Raw genomic sequence first — 25,135 nt, 5'->3', positions numbered from 1 at the left:
AATAAATAGGGAGCACTTACGTAACAGCACGTAAGAATGCTTATTTGAGTGATAAGTGTTATTTTACTTCATCATCACAAAAATAATTGTTCAGATTTTTAAATAAAATTAAATGCATAATTTATCTCTTGGCTATTACAGCTCGGTTTAATGACTCAGTTGTAAACCATAGGCAGCTTTTTCACCCTCTGATGCTTTGCTCTGTTGTTGCTCTCTTATCAGAGAGGGCCAGATGGAAGCTGAGGTTCAGCTCAAGGTAACCAGCAGAAACTCCTGTAGTGGTGGGTCGATAAAATCCCACATGATTATCTGTGGTGCACTGCTGAGTAGACACAGAGCTCTTAGCACACGTGGTATTTAGAGGAGGTTTTATTATAAGCATTGAAGCGACTGAGAGAATATAGGTGTCACTGTTTTAACAATGACAGTATTTGCAATTACTCAGCTGGAATAGCAGAGTATTTCAATGCTTTTAACAACCACTGTTATGTGACAAATGCAGAGGGTTTGCTTTTAGGACCAAGGCCAATTGGAGATGGGTCTCTGGAGATCATAGTCCAATCCTTGTCTTGGCTCAGGGTCAGCCAGGGCATGTTGCTCAGGACTGTGCCTCATAAAGTGTTTAGTATCTCTAAGAATTAAGAATCCATAGTCTAGATAGGTAATATGTTTCTTTACTTTTAAAGTGTTTATTTATTTGCATTTCAATTTGTGTCTGTTGCTGGGTACCACTGAGATGAGCCTGTTTTGATCTTCCCTCTCTACCATTTGTATTTGATACACTGATAAGATCCCCATGGTCTTGAGTTTCCAAAATGTGAATGTGGGAGTGTTCTGACTTGCTGACAACATTGTTTCAATTTTTTTATTCTTTTTTTTTTTTAATATGTACGTAATGCAGGTGCAGAATATGAAGTAAGGTCAGGATGTAGAAAGAAGAAGTAGTTTGAGTAGAATATAAAGTTGTAATTTTCATTGTGTAAGTTCTGACCGTTACAATAAACATCTTAATGGATCTGCTGCTGTTAAATTCTGAGGGAATGGAGCTGGTCTTGTAGGATGAAAGTTTTAATTGCTGAAGCTGCCTAGAATGCTGATATAAGGAATGACTCTGGGAAGTCCTGTGTCAGACTGATGGTGTAGACATGCCTGAGGTAGTGATAAGCCTGCTGTCTTGCACAGCAGCGGTGACCCAGCTGCACCACCACGCTACTTGGTGCAGGCTGGAGCCATCTGCCTACAGCTGCAACAAGGACTCTCTGCTTTGCCTTGGGTTTACATGACAGTAGGAATGAATTTGGGAGCGAGGGTCCTGGGTCTGGAAAACACTCCAGCAAAACTCAGCAAGGAAGCCCCTCTGACTGACCACACTTGGAAAGTTTAAGGGATTTCTGCAGTACCTCTGCCCTGAATGCTGATGTACTGCAGGAAAATTCTGGCAGTGCTTCAGAGAGAATGACCAGCACGCTGCTGAAGGACTTTCAGGAGCTGCTTCACACTTTTGCATCATTGCTTTTCAGCTTGGTAAAGTAAATTTAAACCAGGGTGAAATGCCCTTGATCAAAGCTGTCTGAAGGGAGGTTGTTAACCTGACAGGCTGTTACATGAGGCTGGGGCTCACATGTGGGGTGGATTAAGGTGAGCTAAGCAGCTGGACTTAGGTGTAATGAATACAGCCTGGAAACAGCATAACCCATGGGATATATCCGTGGGAAGTCTCCACACACTAATCCACCTGCTCACCTAAACCCTCATTCATGGGAATTGTCCATCATAAATCACCAGCCATTGCTCCTGGTTCTGCAGGTTCAGAAATAGGCTTTGGAGATCTGATATCCCCTTTGTAAACTGCCCAGGGCTGATCAGGTGTGTGGCTGCAGCCCTGTTTCAAGCAAGTTAAAACTTCCAACACAGAGAATAACGCAGAAAGTAAGTTCATGTCAACATATTTTTTTTTCTCAGCTAATATTTTTTGTGAAGGAAATGGAATATGCATGCTATAATGTTTTTTTTCCCTAACTGCTTTAAATGAGTATGAATGCCTCCAGCATTTCTGACTATTTAGGCCTTCCTTGGCTGTTTGGGAATTTCTGAGGCAGCTTGTGTGGTTCTTAGGGCTAATTTTGTGCTGTTATTAGATCTGTTGTCAGTTGACACCAGCTGAGATTCCCTGGCTGGCTAGGTTTGTTTGGTTTCATGCTGGATTTTGGGATCATGGGAAATGAAGAGTACTGATGTGTTGTTAACAGAGCAAGGGCGTTTGTTTTCTTTGACTGCACGTAAAGCTGCACTGCCAAAGGTGAATGCCCAGGATTTGGGGAGAGGAGCTAAGAGCAGTTCAGGATAATGAGGTTGTCATCCTTCAGCAAACTTGTACCTGTGAATTTGGGGTGGTTTAGTACTGGAATACTTGTGACAACAGGCTTTTGCAGTATTTTGTTTGCAGACACTGTTACACTGTACCCTTGATTCACTGGGGAGTTGTGTGACAGTGCAACTCCCATGCACTGATGGAGAAAAAGGGGAAGGTGAGGTGAGAAATGTGGATGGAAATTGGAAATGCTCCAACTGTGTGTTTGTCTCACTCCTCCCTCACACCTTCCAGCCTGCACTTAGCACTGGCTGCCTCTCTGGGGTGCTGCCCTTTTCCTACTCACAGTGACTCCCAGAGAATTCTTGCTTTCAGCAGGCATCAAAGCTTCCATCATTTAAGTCTCTCCGGAAAATCTGCTCATTTCCTGGCTATTGTGGAAGTCTCCAGCAAACCTGTTTCCTTGGTTTTTTCAGCTTAAAGACTAAAAGTAAATATAGAATTAAAAATATAATAAAAACGCTCATCTCTAGGGACAGAGGGACAAGTGATGGATTTGACAGAATGAGATAATTTATTCTTCATCCTCTTTAAATTGCTGCAGTATCACAGGATCTTCAGGTTTTCAGAACCATCACATATGATTGTTAGTTATGAGAACCATCATGTGTGATTGAAGTTTACTTCATTTTTACACAGAAATATCAGTGATTTAATTTCTTTAATAGTGCAGGAAACATGGTAAGAAGAAAACACACAGTACATAATCCCCACATACCTCAACTATGTGCTTAACCCTAGAATACTTATTGGGAATAAACAATTGGCTGGTAATTTTAATGCAGAAGTACAGTAGCATGCCAGAAACTCTTAGGTGTCAATATGGAGGGACAAAGTAATTTAGTGTTTCGTTGTCAGACAAATTAGTGTTTCAGATGTCACACAAAGATTGTAAATGGCTTAGTTTGGTGTGAGAAAGGGCTGGGCAGGGCGATGAATTTGTGCAAAATTAAAAAATTTCTAAAATGAGAGATGGAAGATGACATCTTTTTTTAAAACCAGCATCTGTGTTTGTAAATTAAAAGAATAGCTGCATCTCCACAGGTTTCCCAAATGAATTCCGTGGATGTCTGACGCTGATAACAAATGACTGGTGTGTGTCTTCCCCAAAATCCTTGCTGTGACTGTGATTGCAGCTCTAATTATGGCATAACAGATGCAGTGTTGTATAGCACCCGCCTGCTTGAAGATCTGTAGCCACCCTTACTTCTACATGAGTTTTCTCATTTTAGTCTAGAATTTACTACTGCTCGCAGTAACAAAGAAGTGGCTCTTAAAGTCAGGGAAAAAAAGATGTTGAGATTGTTACACTGCTCACATTGTTGTTCTGCTGCAGATGTTCGTTGTGTTGGCAGACAGCGTGATTGTGGGAGAGTGAATTCATGCCTCACTGGGTCCTTTCCACTTTCTCCAGCCTCTCCTCTGCTGAATAAGCAGTTAAAGGGAGTTTTTTCTTTTGTTCCCAAGCCTTCGCTGCTGTTTGACAAGGAGGGCAACTTACTTGGCTGGTTTTTTTTTTTCAGTTGGAAGTGGAACAGTGTAATTTTTTTTCTTTTTCAAGAGTTCATCAGAAGAAATAGAAGAATACATTTACATGTGAATGTTGCTGTGTTGTTCTTCCAACCCAAGGAGGAGGTGATTTCTTTCAGCAGTACAAACTAACGCCTTGTGCTGTGCCAATCATGCTGCCATTGTCTGCTTTGGTGGTGACAGTGAATCATCTCTTGCATGTTGCAGTTGTGGCCGAATACCTCGCTCACGTGAGTGGGTTTGGGCACAAGGAAGGTGTGAGAGCAGCATCTCGTACCGCAGAGCTGCCCCATCCCTGGAAGCGTCCCAGGCCAGGCTGGACGGGACAGGCTGCTCGGAGCAACCTCATCTAGCGGAGCGTGTCCCTGCCCATGGCAGGGGGCTGGAACTATTAGGAGATAAGCTTTAAGAGTCTTCCAACCCCAACCACTGTGTGATTCCAGCAGCATTTCTTCCCCCGGAGCATCACCTCCTGCCCGGGCGCGCCGTCCCCGCCCGTCCCCGCCCCGCCGCCGCCACCACGGCAACGCCGCCGCTGTCGCTGTGCCCGCCCCCGGCCCTGCCCCGGCGGTGCCACCCTGGGCTGGGGCTGGGCGCGGAGCCTGCATGGCACGGCACGGAGCCGGCACTGCCGCTCGCTAGGATGAACGAGGAGGCGGCCCAGAAGAGCGACGGCGGCGAGAAGTGCAACGGCGGCAGCCAGCGGAGGAAGAGACCCAAGAAGGTGGGACCGGGATCGGGAGCAGCAGCCGAGCCGGGCGGGGAGCGGTGCTTGGGGTCGCGGAGCCCGGGGGGATGCTCCTGCCCTGCCCCCGCCAGCAAGGGGTCTCTCCCCATCTGTTTCTATGCGGAATCGATAGCGTTGTGATAACCGAGCCGGATGGCTGAGCAGAGGCGGTTTTCTGTGTTTTTTGTTCCCTCGAAGTTGGTGTCATTTGGCAGTGGATGTTGCTCAGCGCAGGTTTCCCTCGGCTGCCCTTAAGAGAGCTGGTGGTTTGTTTTGACAGAAGATGGTATTGGCTCATGTGCTGCCACACATCCCTTTTCCTTCAAGCTACAGAGATGGAGGTTTATAAACCTTAGGTTTATTTTTCTGGAGATGTTTCTTAAGGTCGTATTTTAGAGTCATAGAGAGATCCGTTGCTGGCTATTGTACCATCCGTGGTAATTCGGTGATGCTAATGACAAATAACTGGGGGAAAACGTGAATTTGTCCAGCCACACCCAGTTCCCAGGGCACTTTCTCTGTGTCCAGTCTTTCTGTCACAAATGGTTGATTTTCAAGGTATAGCCTGCCGTGCCCGCTGCTTCAGCCCCCCTGCTTGAGGTAATCTCTTTTTAATGGCTTTAATTGCAGGCAGCTATTTATTTCTGTTTGGCCTTTCTCTCCCCTTTAGGAGGAGAGATGCCTGTGGTGCTGCATAATTATGACATAAGTGGGTTTGCACTTATTTTCCCCTCCCCTTCTTTTATGTCAATTGCTATAACCTGAGTTACCCCACTGAAATGTGGCGGACTGCTTACAGGATGAAGAAGAATTATTTAAACCGTACGCAGCATTCACTGGTGAATTCTTCAGTCCTTCATTTTTGCATAGAATTTGCATTTTAACCAACACTGTACACGGGTGAGACAAATTGTTACAGATTGTAATAACACGCAGACACGTGTTCAGGGACTTCTGCATGGGCTTGGACCCGGTGATGATGAGCTCTTTTTGCAATAGGTGACACTTTTAGGCCCCTTTTCATCACAGAGGGAAGATTCTGTACCTATAACCACGAGGGGATGAGAGAATCCAGCCTAAATGAGAATTTGAACAAAAACACCCTCACTCCACCCCATTGTGCTTGGAATATTGCCTGGATCTCCACACAGTGGGGGATTTTATATAGCATCTCGGCCTTATATTTAAGCAGAACCTAGTAGGAAAGAAGATATCTGATTTGTCTCAGCTCTGAATTTGAAAGGTTTATTTGTTGGGGTATGGAAATCCATAAAAAGAAGCAAAAATCAAAAAATTAAGTGCATAGCAAACATTTTAATTGGACTGTTATGTTATTTGGAAACAATATCATACTAGGGGAGAGGTTTTGAAGGTTTAAGGAGTCAAAGTGGTGTTTGGATTGCTTCTTTTTTCATCTCTGTATTTCTGCTTTCTTTTTTCCCCCATTGTTTTCCAAGTAAAGTAGCACACAGCCTTTCAAGGTTGCAAGAACTGCCAAATGAATGCTTGGAAAGCACCTCTTATATTGAGTTTCCATATTCAGAGTCCTCCAACAGCTGATTCATCTTCACTTTTCAAAAGCATAATAAATGGTTGCGTATCTTCTTTTACAACTATCAGTCTTTTACAACTAGAAAATATTAATGGGGCATTTTCTGTTGACAAATATTAAGTGAAAATATTGTTAGTCCCTGAGTTTGGATGCACTAGATGTTGCTGGCTCAGGTATGGTTTTAGATAAGCTCTCACCAATCTCCACCTTTAGGTGACTTCATAAGGAAATACAGATCCTGCCTTGGCTACTTCTTGAAAAATTCTACAAATTATTTTCTGAAAATCTCAAAATTGATAACTTTCTTGATAAGGGAGATACACCCTGGAATAGCCAAGAGTACAAGAATTCCAGGTCGAATTCCTCTGTGTTTTGACTAGGTAGGCACAATTTATTTTGCGAAGAGAGACAACAGTGCCATGTGCAAGAGCTCCAAAATCCCAAGTAATGTAGCCTGTTTTCAGGTCCTGAACTACTTTTGCTGAACAAAGCTGCATTGCACCAGCCAATATGCCCTCTATCTGTTCTGCGGAAGTTGATCCTTTTTGTGTGGATAATTAAATATTAATTGAGCTAGATGAGTTTGATGTATGTATTGGGAGAGACAGAGAGCGGCTCTTCTCGGATACAGCCTTCAGCTGGATCTTCTGTATTCCAGGAGGGTGTCCTAGCCACGAAGCTGAGTAGGACTTTCTCTAATTTTCAGCAGTACCTTTTTTTTTAAAAAAACCAAACAGTTGCACACTTTAAAAAAAAAAAAACAACCAGGGCTTTGTGTTTGTCCTAATGCAGGATGGGAAAAATTGGAATTATCTTAGAATGGGGGAAATTGCTGCCTACACAAAGCCAAATTTAATCCTTGTGGTGGTGGTTGTGGCATTGTGTGTTCTTGTCAGTCAGTGGGCTGCCTTAATAGGTTTGTTGATCCAGTGGTAGGGTTGTGTCCAGTTTTCCTGTGGTGTTTTGTCCCTGTGATAACTGGGATATGATCAAATTTGTGTTCCTGGGAAGGAAGTCCGTGTTTGCTCAGTTCTAGTGTTGAAGAACACAGGATGCAGTCGTGGACAGAATTCGTTCTGCTGTTGATGTAACTTGATGGGGATTGGTGTTGAAGGAGAAATGCAGTGAGTGATGTGTGATTTGCAATATATTAGTGTTTTCCTTCTGTCTTTAGCCAAGTCTGTTGCAAAGGGCTCAAGTACTAAATTCCTAGAATTCCTTTCAAGGATTTTTTGTTTTTATTCTAGAGTGTTTCTGATGAAAATCAACTAATGTTGGTCATCATGTGGAAAATTAAGCATGTTCCTATATATCTAGTACTTAAGGCACTGATGGCCAAGGGGCTTCTAGGAGCCACAAGATGTTCCTAAACTTTACAGGTTCTTCATAACCCACACTGTTGGTGGATCAGTGCAGAAATAATCCCTTTGGGCTTATTGCAGAACTCCAGTCTTGTTACTTATATTGCTCGTTCTTTAAGAGAAGTTAAAATCTTGGAATTGAACCCATAGTGGAAAAGACTTGGAGGAAGTTGTAATGTTGATTTAAAAGAAGAGGAATGAGACTTCCTTTTCTAACCTAAGCATAACCTCCTGTTCTGAGTAAAATTGGCTGCATTAGTGAAGTACTTCCAGTGGAAGCTGTGTGCTTGCTAATGGAATTGTTAGAGTGTACAAGCTAATCCTTTAAATTAATTTCAATTACTTAAGACTTTTTATCCCATGCATAAGGTAACTGAGACCTGTTTTGGAATACAAATGTCACCTTGGTCACTTATGTTCAAGAACAAGAACCCCAGAGTACACAAAACATGCGGAGAGGGGTTGCCAGAAGAGTGAGCCTGTCCTACGCAAAATCCGGAGGATCTTGGCTTTAGTGTGCTCAAGCAAAGGCAACCTGAGGGGAAAAGGAAATGAGGCTCCTCTGCAGCCTTCTAATAGGTATAATCAGATAAAAAGCCAAGAGAAACTTAATTATGTATGAGATGTGATTTATCTAACGTATCACTGGACTGGATTCAACTCCTTCGAGGAGGTTCCTCTTGCTCCCATGTTTCTGTGCTTTCTTCTGTGTGATTTAGAGTGTCATAATAATACTACACTGCATTTTAATTGGTGGTAAATGTGGCTAGTTAAGTATTTTTAAATGCTTGTTTACCTAGTTATTTCATTCTTGCAACTACCAAATTTAGTGGAAAATCGAATGCCATCAAAAGAAGAGGTTTGAACCAGGGACCATCTTTCCTGAAATTGATGTGGGGGCTGATAGGACAGCAGTTCCATTCCTCTGGTGGCGTTTCCCTGAATTGCCCTCATTCCACACTTGCCAAGTCCCACTGTGCTTTCTCCAGCTGCTGCTCTTTGCCCCACACTGCTGTTATTACTGGTGACAGACAAATGGCTGTGGCCACACTGCTCTTGGCTGTGCTGTTTGGTGATCCAACCAGAATGATACCTGAGGGTGCCACCTGACAGAGATGGAGTCCTCTAGCTTTAGAAGAAAGAAGGTTTCTCTTCAGTCAATAATCAGGAAATTGAACAGGCAGAAAGGAGCTAATGAGAAAAACCACGGGGTTTTCTTTCTTTCTTTCTTTCAGCAGTGGATATCGAAAAGACTTTATCACAAAGGAAAAGAGGTAGTTTCAAGTTAACCCAGCTCACTGGTGTTCAACATGCTAATTTTACTGGTAACATAGCTGCTGGAAGGCTCCTATTCTTTCAGCTGAACCAGTGAGAGAGAACTGGAACTGCTTTGCTTTCAGAAGAGCTATAATCCAATTTACATGAAAGTAAACAGTTAGATAAATAGTTCTAGAATTTGCTGTGTAAGGAAGAGGTTACCTAGAGAACAAGAATAAACCTGTTTTTAAGTCATGGAGAGGTTTGTTAAGAGTGTGAAGGGTCAAATCAATTGTATTCCTGGATGTCTGCCCTGTGCTTTCACATGGTTTGCACTATCATTAATCTGATGCAACTCCTCTGCTATTCTTGCCTTATTGAAATCAGGATTTGCTTGTTCCCTTTTTCTTTTATTCCTATCACGAGTCTTCCAGCACATTTTGTGCCAGGTGTAAAACTACGATTGTAGCTGCAGATGCTTTGCTGTATTTAGCTTTAGTTACTATGTGTGATGGTAACAACTCAAAACCGCTGTGTATTTCTCCCACTGTGGGACAGAACGTCTCGCCTCTGTGTCCCCGGTTGCATCAGCAAATGCTCCGTGCTTCCGTCACGACAGCTCCGTGGTGAGTGACACTCTGGAGAAATCATTTCCATTTACTTAGAGCAACAAGACAGGGAAAATAATGATGTGTGCTAGAGCTGAGCATCTCAACTAGAGCATTTTGTGGTTGTTTTTTTAGCACCGTGAAGTGTGCAAGACAGAAAGTCTTATTAGATGATCTGGGCCCCACGGCTGAGCCTGGCTTTTCTAGGTCTCTGTGTTCCAGGACCACAGACCTGTGTAACAGGGTCACTTCAGCCATTACTGTGCTCTACTGTATCAATGCAACAAGCAAGTCTTAGGTCTAACACAACTACTAGCAAGATTAAATTTGTTAATTGTGGCCTTTAAAGGTTGACATATCTATCTCTTGTTTTAGAACTGTTCTTGTTTTTATAACATAGTAATAGGAACCTGCAAAGGGATGGAGTTATTTCAGTGTATTAGCAGATTTGTGCCAGTGCTGCATTTCACAGATTAAATACTGTGAAGATAACAAGGAGGAAATGATCTGGATCAGTGGTGACTGTTACAGGGGACGATGGTGTGGCTGGTTGAGCCTGCACCCGCCTGCCGCGTGTTCCGGGCTCCCGATTTAGCATTCACAGTCCTTGCTCATTTTCACCAGTGTTTGGCAAACATCAACCGAGTCAGAGAAGCCAAGTCCCTTCTTCCCTAGGCAGCCTCCCTTGTTCCCTGCAGGGTGCCTGGGGCCATCAAGTACCGCACATATCGTATCGTGCTGGCGCATCTCGCAGCGTTGTTGCACGTTCCTGCGGTGACAGAGGCTGAGCTGGGCTTCAAGCCGCTTGTCCTGCCTCTCTGGGGACATGGGGACCACGCTGGAGGCAACCACGTGCTCCTTTTGCCTCCCTATCCTCATGGCATCCACCTCTCTTACCTGCCTGTCCCTATCAGAGCTGTGGTGTTTTTGTGGTGCTGTGTCCCCGTCTGCACGGGGCATGCTGTGTTGATGCTTTTGATGACATCTCTGGCTAGGGATGTTTTTTCATTCTGCAAATTGAGACTGACATATGCAGCACGTAGATATTTAGGTTAGACACTGGGAGCCCCGGAGCTCTGAAATGCAAGGAACAGAGGGAGGCCAAAAAAATACTAAGATGGCCAGAGGCCTTTCCATTCTCATTTATTTTCAGGAATTAATTATTTCAAAATCTTTCCTAGCTGATTAAGTAGGCTTCTTTTGTCTTGGTGACAGAAATTGCTGAGCTGAAAGTTTGAACTTCCTGTCATTATGCTTCCACTGTGTAGGAATAATCCAGTATTTCTGTTTTCAGTAGAAATTTGCAGTGCTGTTATTCATTCAGTGGGATCCTATTAGCTTTTCATTTTCTCAGTTATTTCCACTTCATTTCATTGTATATAAGTGGAAAAGATATTTTAGAAGTAGGTGATGGGCTGATGTTTAAGGCTCCTTTGGACCAGTTTCTGAAATTGTGTGAGAGAGATAGTGAATTACTTCGCATCAAAAGAAAAATCATAGTTGAAAGGACATGTAACTGATTGTCAAATTCATCTTTCTGTATTTTAAATATGAGTTTGGAGGATGGAAAATATAGTATTAGATCTTTACCATTTACACAAAAAGTCAGTGTATCCTTTTGGGCATTCCAAGACAGTTTGGGAGTTGATTCATCCTCTCCAAGACTTCTTGAAATAAAAATGTTCCTTGGGCATGCAGAAATTTAGGGAGAACACAGGTAGACACCAACTCATGTTCTCACCTCTTCTGTGGTTCCTTCCATCTGTCTGCTCTTGGGTTACAAGCAGGTACACAATTTGTAACCTACTTCTGGGTTTAGCTCACACACACACACACACACACACACACCAATTTAGCCCATGAATGAAGTGCTCTCTGGGGAATAGGATCAGCTTCGAAGGAAAGGATAGAGTAAATGGCAGTAATTGCAGCTGGAAGTGATTTTCTAGGTTAAACAGTGTATAGGTTTCTGCCACAAGCTGAGTGGTTCAGAAGGAGTTGGTTGCTTTTATTTGTTCCATTCAGGCTTGGTGCCGTGCATTTTATGTTACACTGCAGTATGGAATCGCAGCAAGCAGAGCGTATGGATTTCAGCTGGCACCAGGAATGCACAGATTCCTGCAACAGTGCAGCTTCATGATCAATTAAATCTGCTAATTGCTCCACTCCTAGGGTTCCTTCAGAAGGCAGAGTTTGAAGTAGTGTCAGCATAGTGGAGGCAGCAAAGAACATGGGTGATAGCTTTGAATACACAAATGAAAGTGGGAACTGGTGTTGATAAACAATTTACACCCTTCTATAGGATAAGAATTCTAAACCTTGTTTGTCTCTCTGTATCAAAAATTGCGCTGCTTTCCTGTGATCAAAAGACTCTGCTAGTCCTCCTTTTTAGGACATTGTAAATGTCTAATACATCTGGCAGCTTTCAATATCGAAGAGCAGATGTCAACGTATAAATGTCAAGAAACAGTGGCACTTATTCATGGCGTGAGCCATTAGAAACCTCATCTGACTGTGCTGGTGGGGACATGGGTATGATCTAATCAGAAAGTGAATGAATGGGCATAAACACCAGGAGAAGGAGGCCCTGGGAAGTGTGTGTGCACACTTGGGTGTGTGGTCTGGTGCCGTGTCCCAGCCTGTTTGTGTTTTTTTCGGGAGCATGGCAACGGAGCACAGCGGGCTCCAGTCTGCGCTGGATGTCAGCGTGGGTTTGGTACAGCCAGCGGGGCCCTGCCAGCTGCCATCAGCTGAGGAGCTGGGCTCTTGTTGCCGTGCACCTCTGACAGAGCAGAGCGGGGTGAATATCAGAAACAGAAGCTCTGGAATGGGCACAGATTTTCCAATCAATCTGTGATTCATGCTCATTAGCTTTGAAACACTGAAGAAAGGCGCTTTATGAGCTGGCATTTCCATTTGCGCTTTAACTGCTTTGCCCAGGCTGAAGAAAGAACGATGACTGCAGCACTCGTGAAAACAAGGGATAGACCAAGATGGAAACGTGTTCTGTGCCTTGTCTAAAGGTCACTACCCTGGTTAGAGATCACAGCCTCCCACTCAGCCCTGGTTCTGCTGTTAGCCTCTTATTTGGTGTGAAATACATGTTAAATGGGTCAAGCGTAAAGTTATTTTGCTCGGTAACAGTTGCCTTCAGAGTTGGAGAGGAAAAGTGTGAATATTCCTTCCTGTACCTTGTGTTCCCCACCTGAAAGACAAGCCAGGCTTTTGCTGTTGCATTCATTTTTAATTAATCTCTTGTAGTAGTGCAGGAGGTGTTTCTCAAGGAATCCACGACCCTTGCAGAGCTTGCAGTCGCTGCAGTTGTGTTTGGAGGTCTAAGCGTGTGAGGGCTCATGGTTAATTATACATGATGCTGTGTATTCCTACACGCCCCTCTCCCCCCTGCTCGTCAGCAGAACTGCTTTTTTCACAGCCACATTCCCAACAGAAGCAGCAGGCGATGGCTTTCAGTTGGAAAACAGCTGCCAGGAACTCATTATGCACTAATGTACACTTTAAGATTCAAGATTGCTCCTTTGCAGAAGGAGCTTAAGAATGTGGCCCATTTGAAATGTGGCTGACAGCAATTAGGACAGTGATATACTCCGTGCCTTTCCTAGAAATCATTGTAGAGACCAGGTATTACCTCTGAACAGAAATAATACAGTCTGGACTGTACTTATACAGCGTTTCTGTGTATGGTATCCCAATTTCTTTCAGTGATGGAGAAAAAAAGTCCAGCTGGAAATCTCTTCTGCACTTTGTAGTTTCATCTAAAGGGAAACCAGATGCATTTAAAAAAAACCAAACCATCATTGCATGTAAGTGATAAATACAGATAAAGAAATTCACCTTTTTTGATATTATCAAAGTGACAAAGGTACAAAGTGGTTTAGTATGAGTTGGAGTAAGGGAAGCTTCATGTGTTGGATGTTGATGCTGGATCCCATAGTTAAGGGATGATTCACATGGGAAGGCACATTTGAACTGGGGCCTTTGTTTCTTTTCTCCCACCCATCCTCTTGGGAGGATTAATGTGATGATGAATTTTATTTTATTTTATTTTTCCTAAAGGAGGGAACAAATAGTTAAGCTTTGAGTGAAACTTTCTGAGAAAATGGATATAGTTGATCTCCCCAAAAGAGAAACACTAGTTAGTACAGAAGGAAACAGAATGCCTCTGATTCCAATCTGAAAAGCCTCCAAAGTGCTCCAAGGCTGTGGTGCAGCTGTGGCATTTGTAATTGTGTTTAGAAATAAGTCCTGAAAGTGATTGGGTTATGGGTTTGGATCTCTGTGTTCTAAGCCTGAGGCCGCAGTTGGACAAATGGTGTGAGGTGTTGCTGCCACCAGCTGAATGTTCTTCCTGGGAAGCAGAGGAAGAAATTAATCTGGGTTTGAGCTCCCCTCTTCTGCCTTGTACGGGGTACAGGGTGGGAAGGGATGGAAATGAGCAGCTGGGGGCATAGAGAAGGTGAGGCAGATTTTTTCTGTGAGGGTTTCAGTGCTTTACTAGATCATCAGGGAGATGTTTTCCACTACTGTGTTCTTATAAAACCCCTTTATTGATATAGCTTGAAAACCAGGTAATTATTTAGTGCTTTTTTTCTGTCTAAAATGTGATTTGCAGGAACATGAAATGAGAGAGTGATTTACACTGCTGTAATTCTTGGTTCAGCCAGCTGAGACTGGGCTGCTGTTCTGATGGTGGTAGGGATATTAATATGAAGTCATTTTCTCAAGCAGCTTTTTCCATTATTGCAGCTAACGTGCTTTACAGGAGAAAATTGCTATCACTGCAGGCAGCTGCTTTGCAGTGGATTGCCTGGGGCAACCTCAGGTGCAAGTGCCAAAACAAGGCTGAGGATCCAGCGATCCTCAGCTCTTCTGCATCTCTCCTACTGCTGGGGACCATCTCCAGGGACCTTTATTCCTCACACCCCTTCTGTTTTAATACCCTGACTCTTCTCTGTGCTCTCCCTGCCCTTTGCTTTTCACCCACAGACCTTCTGAGCCTGAAGTCTTTTCTCAAAGGTTACTCAAAATATTCAGGGACTCATTTCAGGTTGGATGTGCCATGGAAAGCAGACCCTTACCTTAGCTGTGTTCAAATAAAACCCACAGCTTGTTTTTAGAACCTGAGTCAAAGCTTGCTGAACTTTATGGAAGGATTCTATTAACTTCAGTAGTTTTGACTACTTTTTAATGCCTTTGAAATTCATACCATCAGGAGCAAGTAGAGTATTTTCTTGTTTACATTTATGGCTACATAAATAGCTGATTTAGGACTGGTTTTCAATATTCTTAGAGCTCAGATTGATAAATTCTGGGGCCAAGTGTTTAATCCTTTTCTGGAAAATTTTTCCTTGTTACCTAATAAAATCACTGGCTGGCTTTGTTGCAGCAGTAATGACAGCCATTAGTCTATGTTGGTGTTTGTGGAAAACAAGTAATACTATCAGTCTGTGTCCAGGCATGTGCCATAAAATCCAGCAGATATCTGTGGAAACATGCAGTTACTCCTCTTCCTGAAACATTTCAATTCACCTTTAAATTCTAAAGGCAGTTCTGAGCTCCAACCTGTTGAATCTCATCAGTAAGGATTGGGTAAGTCTATCACTTACTGCCTTGAGGTGGTGAATTATTAATTATTATTAAATAGGTGGATTATTCCAGATGGTTTTACAACAGTTTCTTCTGGAGAATGTTGTTTTCACTGATATTTAGGTTTAAATTATTTTTTCTAACCTTCAGAGTTTTGTTCCTCTGGTTTCCTACAAGCCACTCAGTACTGCTGGAAATCAGGATGAGTTTTTGCCACGTGAGTTTGCATCATTGTTTCCAAAATATGAAGTGAGATTCCTCTTGACTGTGCTTGAATCTGAGCACTGGCACTGCCCTGTTATAAAGACAAATCCCCCAGGCTGTGACAGGTTTGGTGTGGCTGATTGGAAGGGCTCCTTTCACTCAGTTGGGAGATGACTTCTGTTCTGTTCTGCCTTGTTGGAAGCTGCTGATAACAGAGCTACAGATTTCCAGGTGTGGGAAACCCTTACAAAAAACAGCAAGGATTATTTGGAGTTTATTATTTTTAAATTACTTTTTGTGTTACAAAATATTTCAGGAGAGAGGTGAAAGAAAGATAAAAGAAAGATAAAGAAGATAAAAATAAAGTTGATCTGAATCTTTAGGTTTGGCCTTAAATTTCAATTGGTTGCTGAAGGCCTTCCTCTGCTCCAGCCACTGTCACTTCATGCAGTGCTCGGTGGATTTTTTTTCTTGGGTAGTTATACACCTTCCATGCATCTGTCTGCTGAAATAAAGAACTATTTATTCAGCTGTACTAAATCAAGAAATGTTTCTGTAGCCTCTGGGAACTTATTGACTGCAGGGGTTTCACAACTGGGTTGCTGGCAGATAATATAGTTGCAGTGAAATAAAATGGAGAATCACAAAAAATTATGGAAAGGTTTTAGGGAAAGTAGTTAGAAAGCCAAAAAGGAATAACTTTTGAGAAAAGAATAGTGTTGTGATTCTAAAAAACACAGGGGTTTTATCAGCATCTCTCTATTCTTTACACATAATTTTGAAAATACGCTTTATCGTCCTTTTCCTTCATTTCTTCTCTTGATATTTTTACACAATATGCCTAAAACTTCTGTCTCACTGGGCTCGGCTGCCAGCCAAGCATTTTGTTCAGAGTTTATTCAAGCTCTTGTCCTTATGCCACTGCCATTGTCAGCCCTGTGCAGGTGCTGGGCTCCCCGAGAGGGAGTGTGACAGCATGGCCAAGATAAATGAGAGCAGCTTCCCCACCACCTTCCCAGGCTTTAGCAGAAGAGGTGCATTCCCATACCTTGTCTTCTTGAAAAAAGATCTCATTTTGGTTTAGAATATAAAGAAATGAACCTTCATCTGGGAGCTCCAGACTCTTGTCTCCTCTGGGCACTGGTGACAGGAGTTTCAGCTCCTCTGCAATGAGAGATGCATTTTCAATTGTGCTTAATTGAGCCAGGTGGTGTTTTATTTGAGGATATATGCCTAAGAGGGCAAATAGCATTGGAATCAATTTAGACTGCTGCCTTTCAAAAGTGGAAGGCTATAAAGCAGCATGGTATTTTAGTTGTTTTGGTATTTAATGAGTAGATAGTTGAAAATGTATCTAATTGTCTCTCAGGTTCATTAGTTTTTTGGTATTTCTGTACTGGAGCTCTCAAGGTGTTACTGTTCAGAGTAACTTGGGAATGACAATTGAGCTTCATGTCATCTACTCTCTATTTGCATTTGTGTATTAATTTGAAACCCTATACATATTTATTTTTCGTAGTTTACATTTTAAAAAAGTAATTAATATTTAAAAGCCTGCAAGAGTGTTTTCAGAAGGGTTTGTATCACTTTGGCTGCATTTATTTAAACATATTAGTCGGTATGAATTTGTGTGTATGTCACCTCAGAAATGTACAGTTGAAGGTACTGAGAATGTTCAAGGTAACCTGCTAATCACAGCTAGTTTAAAAGGATATTGTGTCACTGAGATAAAAATTCCAGGCTACAATCTTACAAATCCCTCTGGTAAAAGACATTGCAGTGCTTTTACCGTGCCATTTTAGTGTGAGTAGAGCTGCTTTTAAAGTGGATCTTGGAGATAAACTGTGTTCTTTATTAATGACTTCGAGTGAAGGATGATTGTGCCTGTTTTGGTGGTTATTTGCAGACAAGAAGTGGAGGGGTTGACTTGAGATAGCTGTAAAGGAAGTCACAAATGAGGAAGGCTGAGAAATGTTGAGACATAATCAACAGCTTTTCTAAAAACGATGTTTAGTGGGGATGGTGTGTGTGTGGTTTTTTTTCTTGTAGTGAACGTCTGCATCTCACACTGGGGCATTTCAGCTTTAAATAAGCATTTCTCTCTGCACAGTTCTTTAATGAACATTACTACTATCAGCTCCATGGGTTACTGAGATAAATTTTAGTCATTTTAATAACATGCACAGAATTAGCAGGGAAAAAATTTATATACTTTGATCCAAGCATTATTTTACCCTCATGTTTCAGACTGGGAAGACCTACTTTCTCACTAGGCTTTTTAAAGCATAACTGGTTTCAAATTAATGAATCTCTGCTGCTGACTTTAATCTTTAAGGTCCCTTGCAAACCAAACCATTCTGTGGTTCCATGACTTTGTTACACCCTCTGTTTGTCAACAAAGGAGTGGGAGCACATTAATAAAGGGATGGTCAGTTTTTATGCTGGATGACAAAGACCTCTTTAGATGATACCCAAATCCCCCTGACAAATTCACTAAATTCATTGTTGGTGTATGAAAGGCACCAGTCCCCATTTTTACTGAAATAAAGTAGGGAAAAAAGAGGACAGAAATGGTAAAATTAATTTCATCCTTTGTCATATCTATGATAATTTCTGGTTTGTATGTTAATTTTCTTGAAACAAGTGTCCAAATCAAAGGCAAATCTTCATAACGAAGATGTACTTTGGAATTAACGTTATCTGCAGCAGGCTTGGAATTTTTTCCTCTGATTATTTTCCTCTGAAGGCTTTTTTTGCACAAGCAGGCAATGCTTTTGAAGAGACAAATGGAGTAAGGAGATACCTCTATTCTATATTTGTGTTGGAAATAACAAGTAATGCAATTAGTAGATGACGAGCAATTAGAGCTGCAGAACATATGAAATGTGTGAGAGTAGAGTCGTATTTCTGTATCATCTGTACTGGCAGAAAACCAGAAAAAGTTCACTCAGATGAGTAGAATTGTTGACTGATACGTTTTAAATTTTTTTGTCTGATTTTGCCCCCTTCTGATTTTTGGAATTTAAACCAAGTTTTGGGCAGTGTGATAAGTAGGGAAAATCTGAGTCCGTTCCCCCCTTCACTGAGGGTGCTCCCCACGTGTGTTTTAACTTCCAAGCTGCTGAAATTTCTACAAACCCTGTATCCAACCTCCAGCACTCACAGTTCAGAAATGCATAGCAAAGAATAGGAAATAGCCTTATTTTTATCATTTTATCTCCATCTATTCCCTACCAGTTTGCTTACGCAAGTCCATTTGAGAGACCTTATTAAAATAAAACCACCCCAGAAATTGTAATTTATTTGACGTGATTAGGTTCTTAAAAAATTGACTTTGTCTGCTCCTTCTGATCATTATTCCCTTTATGTCAGGGCTGCTTCATTGTTATGGAAGTCCTCGGTGTAGTTTTGTGAAGGTTATCCAATTTTCCCTGCCATGCAGTCAGCAGGGAGTCATTTCCAGTCCCTGTTCTGCTGAGCCACGCAGGTGCCACCAGGGAGCTTTGCAGATGCCAGGGGGGCCCAGTGGACACACAGCCAGAGCCTGTGGGAGTGTGACAGTCACAGTGTACTTGGGATCTCTAAGGGCAGAAATATTCCTAGCTAGGGCAGCAGGGCCTTCCTCCAAATCCTTATCATTTGATTGTTTTAATAGATTTTTCTTTTTTTTTTTAGTGTTTTTCTGGTTATCACAAAATTTTGGTGAATCAGCCAGGAATTCTTCTTTCTCTGCTGTCTTCTGCAGAGAATCGTGGAATCATTCAAGGTGGAAAAAACTCCTAATACCATGGAGTCCAGCTGTTCCCCCAGCACTGTCAAGCCCACCACTAAAACCATGTTCCCAAGTGCCACATCTGTACATCTTTTAAATCTCTTTGAGAATGGTGGCTCCACCACTGCTCTGGGCAGCCTGTTCCAGAGCTTGACCTTTCCTTTTTTTTTTCTTTTTTCCTCTTTTTCCTTTGTTCCAGAACTTTGGTAGAAATCACAAAATGCAACCTTTGCTGTATTTTGTTGCTTTTGAGTTGTAGCTGTTTTCCACAGCTTGGTTAGTCACCTATTTGACTGCTGCTGTTCCTTATACCCTGAATATAAGAAAAAGAAATATTAGTTGCTGCTGCTGGTACTGAGCACAGCCAGTTTTTCAATATAGGAACTTTGTCCCTATGCCCATCATCACTCCATCATCACCAGTTCCAGTCTCTTGAGGTTTTGCCACCCCAGTAACCCTGCAGGGGATTATAGTAATTAGCCCAGTCTCTTAGAGAAAGCTGTTGAGCCTCCTGGAACAGCGTGGCCAGCTTTTGGATCAGTGATGTTACCAGCCTGGAGTGGAAGAAAATTGCTGAGGAGCTGCAGTGAGTGATCAAATGGGTCTGACAGGGGATTGAAATGATATGGAAAGAAACTGTCCAAATGTCCTAATTAGCACATTCCTTCTACTGTAGAACCATTTCCAAGGACAGGTCCTCACCAAGCTCTAACCAGCATGATTCCTTTGTCTTGTCCACCAGATCCACATCAGGTGATAACAGAGGGCTGACCTTTGGTGCAGTGTGATTTTCAAATAAAGCAAAAATACGTCACACAAGTGACAGCCGCTCAGGCTGTAACGTTTACAAATTAATTCCTGCTCTGTAGCTACCCAAAGATCTATCTTCACCTTGGAATTTAATTTGGAATCTTATGTATATGTATGTAAATAATGTATATATATATATATATATTTGTAAATACATTAGTTGTGTGATAAATCCAAAATATAGCTGCAGTTTGCACCTTACATCTCGTGATGTCTCAGCATGTTTACTGGAGCCAGAGGCATCATTGTCCATGGTCTGAGTTTCTGGCATGGTAGTTCAATGGAAAAGTGTGGGAACAGTTTTTAGACTTATTTATAGAGATGTCCTGAGGCAAATCAAGGTAAAACATCAAAATAGGTAAAGCAGAGCAGGTTAATCAGCCTGCAGGTAAAGTGACTCCCAGGTTGTGTGGCTGTGTACAGCCCTGTGCAGACTGCTCTCCTGAGTGTTGTGTGGTGCTTAGCATCCAAAAATAGTTGTGGCTCAGGGATTTTTTCTTTTTCACCGTCCCTAGGTTCCTCATTAATTTTGAGTACTGAGTGACAGTGATTGTTGTTGTTTAAAATGAGAGTTTCCTCTGCAGAAATGTTTCAGCAGGGGTGGAAGTCATTTCTTGTGCTTTTCTCTCGCTTTCTTTTTGCTTTTCTCCCCCGTCTATAATAAGCAAAGGCAGCTTTTACAGTGGAAACTAGATATTTTTATGATCTGCTAAGATAGCTCATTATGAGTGCTGTATTGACAAGCCATTATACACCTGGAAAAGTTTCACTTAGAAATTTTTTGTAACCACAGACAGATGTTTTCACTGCAAGTTATAGAAAACACTCCTGAATTTCTCTGGGAAGTTATTTGATCTGATTCCACACAGGGTGAAAATCCCCATTTTTAAGCACCCACAATTTGCTTTTCCTCAGCCATCAAAAGCCTCACAATCAGATTGGTGTTCTGGCTTAGCTGGAAGTGTCAGACTGGAGGCAGGGTTAGGAAACCAATTCCTTTGGCTTCTGTTCTGTGAAGTGCTTGTTTCTGTCTGTGCTGCTGCAGCCTTGGACAGGCAGAAAAAGCTTGTTTATTATAATGAATTACTCCCTGTTTTTATCAATATTTACCCTTGATATTAGGGAATCAGTATGTTGAATTTTTGCTAGATGGAATAAATGTTTTGAGCACAATTCAGACTAAAAGCAGGCAAGGTCTTAAAGGCTTTGCATTAAATTATGTTTGTTGCAGGGGAGTTGCACCAGGTAACCTTTGAGGTCATTTCCAACCCAAATTGTTCCATGATTCTGTGATTTTTGTTGGGGTTTCTAGAGCTGTTGACTCCCAAGGGAAGAAGCCAGGACTCAGCAGTGAACTGTGTCCCTAGATAGGGATATCTTCTCCCTATATGGCCTCTTCTCCACCTCCATGGCACTGATAGCTCAGTATCCTGATGCTGGAATATTACAAAGTATTCCTGTAAATTAGAGGGTTTTATTAGTTAACAAGATAAATTAACCAAAGTGATAGCACACCTGTTGATAGAGATAGAATACAAAACCAGTGTGGAACACTGTTGTTTAAAGAGAGTAAAAGAGATGTCTATGTTTTGAAAGTAGCTCTGGGTGGTTCCTTCAAAAAGCATTAGAGGAGCCAGAAGATGCATGCATCTAGTTTTTAGTTTTACTTTTCAATATCATAGGGTTCTGAGAATTTAAAAAACCAATATTATTGGATTAAAAACAAAACTGACTTGTGTCCAGTCACAATACAGAAATATACAGAAATCCTGCAGAGACTGAGCGTTGATTCTGTTGGTAAAGCCTGGTCCCACTGCTTGAGCCATGCAGCCTGTCACAGGTAGAAAAAAGTGTTATCATGGTAAAAACAATTAATTTAATTTCATTTGCCAAATGTAAACCTTGCTCTTTCTCCCCTGAAGAACTAAGCCACGATACACCAACACTGAGGTCACTGGAGTGTGTGTAGGTGTCCTGCCATTAATGGTTAAGGTAAATAGGCTTAGGTTATGTGTGTGTTAGGAAACATTTCCCATAAGCCAACTATTCTGGGCAGATTGTTTATTCAAGGTGAGTGATCCGGCTGTGCACAGCCAGTGCTTGACCTGGCTGCTTTGGGATTGGCTTTAACTGAGATCTCTGAGCTCCCATGTCACTAATTGCTATCAAGTAGATTTTGCTGTCTTTCTTCCACATGCTCTCCTGGTTTATAAAATGATGCTCACCAAGTATTCCCCACACTTTGTGGTTTTCACTTGGCAAAATATTAGCTTCTTATTTTTCCTTTGCAAACACAACTCCTGCTACCATCACTGGAAATTACAGGGAGATGCTCCAAAGCCTTCTAGGTCAATGGAGGCCTTTCTTTGAGTTAGTTGGATTTTAATTTGTAAGCATGTAAAAGAGATAAGAAATCCCTAATTATAATTTACTAATGCGTTTTAAGACTCTTGTTACCGGAGGCTTCTGTAGAAATAGAGTTTAATAAAGCTGGTAAGGCTGCAAGAACTCATTTTCTTCTGCATTGAGCCCTGGGTCAATTAGAAATAAGCCTACTTATCTATTGTACTTTACAACAGCCCTGTACCCCAACTCTTCTTTAGAGTCTTTCAAGATGTCACTCTTTGATGGATCTTCATCCAGCATTTGCAGAATAGGATATTTCACTCTTGTCATGGATCAGTGATAGGACATAGAAGCTCCCTGTTAAGAACAGGGGAGGCAACATCCTTCAGGAATTTCTGCATCTCTCCACTGCTTTTTTAACTCTGGTCAGTGATTAATTTAGCAGATTGAAGTCAATATGAATACAGATGTCTCTGTGTGTATAGACTGACAGAAAGTGGCTTCTGTGAGTAAAGAAACAAAACAATTAAGCTAATATTTAAGACAAGAGGAAACCAAACCACAACAAGAGTCTAAATCAGTATATATGATCTAGGAGAGTTTCCAGAAATTGCAGGCTTTTTGGTTGGTGGGGAGGGAGATTGTGTTGTTACTCAGTATCGATGTAGGAATTTGTTTCATGGTGTTTCAATGGTGCAGCTGCGTGGTAGCTCAGGCTACTGGTGAGAAAATGGGCAAAGCAAGGGGAGAGAAGAAATGTAGCCAGTTTATTGTACTGTGTAGGTGTTACAGTAGGTACCATAGTGCCTAGGAATGTGTGGATAGAGGGGAAACCCACTTTCTTCCCCCACTTTGGAGAGAGTAGGGGAAAAAAGAGTGGTGGGAAGTGAAGGTTTCTGCTAAAAAAAATAATTTGCATGATGGTAGGTGTGTGGAACTTGGTTTTCTATTTTTATCTGTGTGCATTAATACAGTAACACATCTGCTGTCAGAGGTTTCTTTACTTTTGTCTGCATATTTATCCGCTAAAGTTATCAGAGTGCTTGGCAAAACCACAGAGAATGTAGCACTCTACACATTTTTTTTACACGATTTCAATATGTTTTGCCTGGAGAAAAATAGAAAATCAGCAGATGAGCCAGAAATACCCTGCAAGTGTCTGCTCCCTCTCCAGCTTCTGGACCACAGTCCCTCCCTGCTGCGTTTGTTCCTTATACTACACCAGTGTTTGCTGGAGAGGCAGGTTTGCCAAATCTGCAGGAGGGTGGCACACCGATGTGAGAATGTTTCTTGTGCAGATCCTTGGAGTTTGGGAATGCTGCGATTCTCACGGGCTCATCCCGCGTCGGTGCCGCTTTGTGCCCGGCTCCTGCAGGATCTCATCCAGGCTCTGTTGCTATGGGGACCGGGGCTCTCCGCAGTAGCGATCCGCCCTAAGGATGCTGTGTGTGATCGGGGCAGGGAACGAGCTCGGAATGAGCCTCAGCACTGATCCCTGCTGGCCTGGCCTGCCCTCGGCTCACAGGCTCCTGCTTTTTGTTGGGGCCTTTGTTGTGCTGCTGCCGGGAAGAGAGGAGGTGTTAGAGTTCAGGAAAGATGAGCTTAAGGAGGCTTTGGAGCCGAGCTTTCTGATCGTCTGCAAAACACCTAGTGGTGCCTGGAGACATCTGTCAAAAACTCAGGGGAGGATGAACAGGGCCACCCTGGGTGGAATAGGGCTGGCAGAAGGGCTGTGGGGAAATACTGCTGTGTAGGAGAGGTATAGCATTGAGGAAGAGGGATGATGAGATTGCTGCCAAAAGCATAAAGGTGTCATTAGGTGACCTTTGAGTGCAGGAGCTGATTTGGAAGGCAGGTGCCAAGATGGCATTACATAAAGTTCTTGCTGATGGGAGGTTATTCCCTTTCTGTTTGTTTTTTTTTTTTAACTGTCTGATCTGAGGCACATTCTGTATTTCACCAGTTCCTGGGTGCAGCCTGGTGCTGGTACAAATGGTGACACGGTAGCCTGACACTTGGTGTGTCAGTACAACAGCATTTCTGAGCATCCAGACATTCCTAGGAGTAAGTCTGAGGACAGTTCTGCATAAAGATGAAAAGGTGTCAGAAATAAGGGGTGTGTCCTCCAGCTCAGACCTCTGTGGTGATGCTGTGCTCTATTTTTCCGTGATTAATGTGACTTTTACAGGGCACAGCTAGACCTGAGTTACACGTGAGTTTAATAATCAGGGAAGGGCAGAGTTCTTGTTGGGCTGCTTTGGAAAGTCTCAGATGAGGGATCATAAGGAACAGAGCAGAACTGGACAGTAAGACAACTGAGCACTGCCCTGAGGTTGTGGATTCTCACTTTGTTCTCCTCAGAAGTCCTGTGTGATGCTGCTCCCATGGGAAAACTTGGCTTTTCAAGGACAGCCAGCAGTTGTGTTCGTGCCTGTCACAGCTTGGCTTGAGATTTATGGTCTACCTGTACAAATTCTGAGCATCCATTGTGGCAAATGAAGCCCACAGTAATGTCACTTTGGCATTACAGCTGCTACATGTAACGGATATATCATGAAAAATAAGGTTCAAGTGTTTCTGGTTGGTGCAGACAAAATTAGAGGGTACATTTGGCATTGTAAATTGAAGATTAAGTGCCTTTCATGTCCCAAAGCTGTTCTTGAAAATCAATGCATTAGTACTTATTACAGACATATATATATATAACAGTGAGAACTACAGAGAGACCTATAAGGGAATTAATAATTTAATCTTCAGAAATCAGGTTTATTGTGCAGAAGGAAAGCCATTCTGCCACCCATTGAGCATCAAGGAGAAAATAAGTGCTCAAAGCTGTTTTTGAAGTGTGTGCTGCCTGGACCTGCTCACTGAAGGGGGCAGAGGTCTCACAAATATATAGTGAGTGATCCTTAAGTGCAGACTGTCTCACAGGACATGTGTGTAATGGGACTGAATAAAGGTTATGGTCTTGAATTAGGAATTTTTTAGGTTTT

At 42.3% G+C, this 25,135-nt stretch overlaps 1 protein-coding gene across 5 annotated transcripts in view; it reads left to right on the top strand.

Moving 5' to 3' along the window:
* The first annotated feature begins 4,504 nt into the window (after positions 1-4,504).
* ANK2 (ankyrin 2) overlaps positions 4,505-25,135 on the top strand; it is a 180,308-nt gene continuing 159,677 nt past the window's right edge. For 4 of the 5 annotated variants that reach the window (XM_033513410.1, XM_033513408.1, XM_033513407.1 and 1 more), the window contains exon 1: positions 4,516-4,625. In XM_033513410.1, the coding sequence (XP_033369301.1) occupies positions 4,545-4,625 (81 nt within the window). In that variant the 5' untranslated portion in view covers positions 4,516-4,544. Of the gene's footprint in view, positions 4,626-25,135 lie in introns of all 5 variants that reach the window. The other variant, XM_033513406.1, reaches the window with a different exon arrangement.

Source organism: Parus major, chromosome 4 (genome assembly GCF_001522545.3).
Source record: "Parus major isolate Abel chromosome 4, Parus_major1.1, whole genome shotgun sequence".
NCBI classification, from domain to species: Eukaryota; Metazoa; Chordata; class Aves; order Passeriformes; family Paridae; genus Parus; species Parus major.
This window is presented reverse-complemented; position numbering and strand designations above follow the sequence as displayed.